Source organism: Chaetura pelagica, unplaced genomic scaffold (genome assembly GCF_000747805.2).
Source record: "Chaetura pelagica isolate M959 unplaced genomic scaffold, ChaPel_1.0 scaffold625, whole genome shotgun sequence".
Lineage (NCBI taxonomy): Eukaryota > Metazoa > Chordata > Aves > Apodiformes > Apodidae > Chaetura > Chaetura pelagica.
Window position 1 is genome coordinate 218300 of NW_009953499.1, and position 4428 is coordinate 222727.

Consider the following 4428-nt stretch of genomic DNA (forward strand, 5'->3'; position numbering starts at 1 on the left):
ATTCTTTGGTGTGAGGGTGGTGAGAGCCTGGCCCAGGTTGCCCAGGGAAGCTGTGGCTGCCCCATCCCTGGCAGTGTTGAAGGGCAGGTTGGATGGGGCTTGGAGCAGCCTGGGCTGGTGGGAGGTGTCCCTGCCCATGCAGGGGTGGGACTGGATGATCTTTGAGGTCCCTTCCAACCCAATCCAGTCTGGGATCCTGTGACTCTGTGTGCAAAGAGGTGGACAAAGGGACCTCTCAGGACCAGGCAGCAGGGTGTCCACATCCCCCCCTTCTGGGTGCAGAACCTGGGTGGTCTCACCTGTCTCAGCCCAGCTCTGCAGCTCCTTGTTGTTCTGGAGCTCTTAGTGCCGGGTTGACCCCTCAGCTCTGCCAGCTCAGATCCCATCAGAGCTACTGGGAGGCTGTGGAGCCAGACTGGGGAGCAGCAGGACCCTCCCTGTGCTGGGCTGAGCACCCAACCAGGACAGCTCTGCAGGGGCTTCCATCCAAATGTCCATCTCACATCACACCCAACGTTCCATCTCCATGGGGGGAACCAACCTGAGTTTCCCAGCAGGGTTGGGAGCTGGGCTGGAAGCACCACAGCCTCCCAGTGCCCACCAGTTCACTCTACTGGCCAAGACCACAGCCTGCCTGTCACATCCCACTGCTCTTCCCAGCAGCCTTGTGAAGTCCCACCTGTGGAGTTGCCACCTCCCCATGGCCCCAGCATCCAGGTCCCCCCACACTGGCCAACCATGGGGCGTTGGGTGGGACTGGAGCCTGGGAGAACTGGTGCCATCCCATGGGAATTCCCTCACTGGTGCCTTGGGGAGTGGTGGGAAAGGACCTGGCACAGCCTGTTGTTCCTCCCCACAGGTGCTGGGGGTTCCTGAGGAGGCTGCAGAGGAAGAGGAGCCTGTGGTTTTCCACCATCACTACATCCCCCCTCCTGGACCTGCTCCCATCCTGGCCTGGCCACTGGGGGATCAGGGACCAGTGGCCCTGAGGTACCTGGAGCCCAACTCGGCAGCTGAGGAGGAGGAGCTGTGAGTCCTGAGGCTGCTGCTCAGTGTCACCTGGCCCTGGGCTCCCTGGGCTCCCTGGGGCTTCCAGCTGGGACACCAGGGACAAGCCCTTTGTCCTTGCTCCTCTCCAGACACCTGGTGCCACCCCCACCACCCCCCAGTGCCACAGGGACTGTGGGAGCCAGCGTCCCACCAGCAGCAGGTGAGACACATTGGGCCCATGTTGGGGAGCATCTTCCCTTCAGGTGTCCATGAACCACCCCCATGTTGAGGAACATCTTGACCTCATTGTCCACCAACCGCCCCCATGTTGAGGAGCATCTTCCCTTCAAGTGTCCATGAACTGCCCCCATGTTGAGGAGCATCTTCCCTTCAAGTGTCCATGAACCACCCCCATGTTGAGGAGAATCATCCCCTCCTTGTCCACCAACCACCCCATGTTGAGGAACATCTTGACCTCAAGTGTCCACCAACCATCCCTCCAAGTCTGACTCCCCCCCACATCCCAGGGGGGGCCCTTGCCCCCCCCCAGCTCCCCCTTCCTCTCTCCCCAGAGTACTATGACATGCTGGAGGGGAGGCCCTGAGCTCCATCCTTCTCAAGGTGGTTTCTCCTGCACCTCCCAGCCCTCGAATCCAGAAGATGCTGTGGGTGCTGAGCACGGATGCTCCGTGACACCCACAGCCCTGGGGTGGCTCAGGGGGGAGGAAGCCAAGGTGGCCAGCAAAGTGCATCCCCCCTGAGCCACCCCAACACAGGAGGTGTCACCAAACCTGTCCCTGAACCCCAGGTGACCCCAGGGACAGATTGATCTCCATGTCTCTACCAGGCCATGAGGACTCCACGTCCCCATGGGGGTGGGCAATTCCAGCCCATGATGTCCTGATCTTCATCAGTCCCTTTGGCTCTCAAGGCAGCTCGTTGCCCCTAATTAATTAGCTTAATAAATCAACCTGCTGTCACTAATGAAGCCTCTGTCATTAACCAGGCTTGGGGGGTTGAGTGCAGGGCTGGGACCTTCTTGCACCCAGTCATGGGGGGGTGGAAATCAGAGCCTGCTGGGGGTGGTGGGACCGTGGGGGCTGGTCCTGGCTGGGCTGGCTCTGCCCTGCTGGGTTGGGGGCCAGGGAAGCAGCCTGAGAGGGGGAGGTGGGATGGGTGAGGATGGAGCTCCCCAGGGTTTGGTGGCCCCTCTTCTTCACCAGGAGAAGAAGAGGAGGGTTTGGGTGCCTGAAGTTGTCCCCCCTGTCACCTCCCCAGCCTCCCTTGGGGGTGACAATCCTGCTCTGACCCCAGGGGGGTTGCAGACCAGGTATCAGGGAGCTTGGGCTGAGGAGAAGAGCTTCTAGCAGGAGGCTCCAGGGCTGGTGGTCACCTGGAGCTCAGAGCACCTGAAACCCCCTCCTCCTGGGCCCCTCAGGCACAGGGACTGTCCTGTCCCTCCTCTGAGGTCCCTCTATAAAGAAGGACTCATCCTCCTCCAGCCCAGGTCCTTCTCCTGCAGCAAAACTCCTTGCAGAAGAAGCTCCTCAAGGTGGAGCAAAAGGGCCACGTTGGGTTGTGGCTCAAAGACACCCCCAGAGCTGGAAACACCCCCAGAGCTGAGCCTGGGTGGGCAGAGCAGCAAGAGGAGGATCAAAGGGTTGAGCTGAGTCTGATGGGAAACCAGGCTGGTGTTCTGAGGTTCTACAGGGTCAGGGAGATGCTGGGAGGGCCGGAGCAGCTCTGGGACAGGCTGGGAGAGTTGGGGGGTTCAGCCTGGAGAAGAGAAGGCTCCAGGGAGACCTTAGAGCAGCTTCCAGTGCCTGAAGGGGCTCCAGGAAAGCTGGGGAGGAACTTGGGACAAGGGCAGGGAGGGAGGGGATGAGGGGGATGGATGAAAACTGGGAGAGGGAGATTGAGGTGAGACATGAGGAGGAAATTCTTTGGTGTGAGGGTGGGGAGAGCCTGGCCCAGGTTGCCCAGGGAAGCTGTGGCTGCCCCATCCCTGGCAGTGTTGAAGGGCAGGTTGGATGGGGCTTGGAGCAGCCTGGGCTGATGGGAGGTGTCCCTGCCCATGGTGGGGGCACTAGGTGATCTTTAGGTCCCTCCAACCCAACCCAGTCTGGGCCTCTATCTGCGTAGGGAGCAAAGGAAGCAGGAGTGACCTGGGGAAGGGGTGGAGAGGAAGGATGAGCTCAAGATGTGGCCCAATCTCAGCTTGTATCTGTGAATAATGAGAGGGATGGGAGGATGAAGCAATGGGGATTTCCACACCCGTGGTGGAACCAACCCTTGGAGCCCTCTCTGGGCCAGGTTGGCAGAAGCAGGACACCCCTTGGCTGGTGGCCTGGAGAACGTGGCATGGGCAGGAGCAGCTCCTTGCAGCCCCAGCAGGGCCAGGGGATGGAGGGGGAGGCTGCAGGAGGGTTTGCTGAAGGCAGGAGGTGTCTGAGGAGGGGCTGGGTGGGACCTGGGTGATGTGGTTCCTCACCCACAGCCCAGGGTAACGGGCTGTTTCCCCCTAGAGCCCTGGTGGGGTGGTTACTGGGAGGTGTCCTGGAGCTCTTTGCCTGCAGGTGACATCCCTGCAGGGCCTGGGACACGGGTGGGGAGATGCTGCTGGTGGCTTGAAGCCCCTGGTGTCCTTGCAGGGACATGGAATTGCTTTATAGCAAGAGCAGAGCTGCCTCAGGGTTGGCCTGGATCCTACCAGGACCCAGAGCAGAAGCAGCAGAGGGGAAGGAGAAGTTAATTACAGCCCTTGGGTGCTAATTGCACCCATGGGAACACCTAATGGCACTGGCAGCTCCTCCAGAGCAGGGGGGTGGCTCAGCTGGGACCCTGGGGACAGGCAGGGGGGGAGCAGGGGCAGCAGATGCTGCTGCAGGTCCAGGGAGATGTTGCCCTGATGTTCCCCAGGGGGAAGGGTGGGGATGGGCCAGGATGGCAACAGGGAGTCAGGAAAAGCCTTGTTGGGGTGAAGGGTGTAGACAAGGAGCAGCTCCACACCCATCCCTGCCAGCTGAGGTGTCTCCTGGCCGGGGCTGGGGTCCCTGTGGGCAGGAGAGGTGCCCAGGGGAGGGACATGGTTGTGGGCACCAGGTGTGGTGGGATCAAGATGGAGACACTGCAAAGGCTTCTAACAGCCCAGGGGGGCACTTCCCAGTGGTGACATCGTGGGTGACATCCCCCCTGCAGGGCTGGGAACAGCTCTGGGGTCCCCAGCACAGGAAGGATGTGGAGCTGTTGGAGAGAGGCCAGAGGAGGCCAAGGAGATGATCCCAGGGCTGGAGCAGCTCTGCTCTGGAGCCAGGCTGGGAGAGTTGGGGTGTTCAGCCTGGAGAAGAGAAGGCTCCAGGGAGACCTTAGAGCAGCTTCCAGTGCCTGAAGGGGCTCCAGGAAAGCTGGGGAGGGACTTGGGACAAGGGCAGGGAGGGA

At 61.1% G+C, this 4428-nt stretch overlaps 1 protein-coding gene across 1 annotated transcript in view; it reads left to right on the plus strand.

Annotated features, from left to right (window-relative positions):
* PRR29 (proline rich 29) overlaps positions 1 to 1594 on the plus strand; it is a 4723-nt gene extending 3129 nt beyond the window's left edge. The window contains exons 3-5 of the mRNA XM_009999334.1: positions 860 to 1029; positions 1140 to 1210; positions 1563 to 1594. Coding sequence (XP_009997636.1) covers positions 860 to 1029; positions 1140 to 1210; positions 1563 to 1594 — 273 coding nt within the window. The remainder of the gene's footprint in view (positions 1 to 859; positions 1030 to 1139; positions 1211 to 1562) is intronic.
* The last annotated feature ends 2834 nt before the right edge of the window (positions 1595 to 4428 follow it).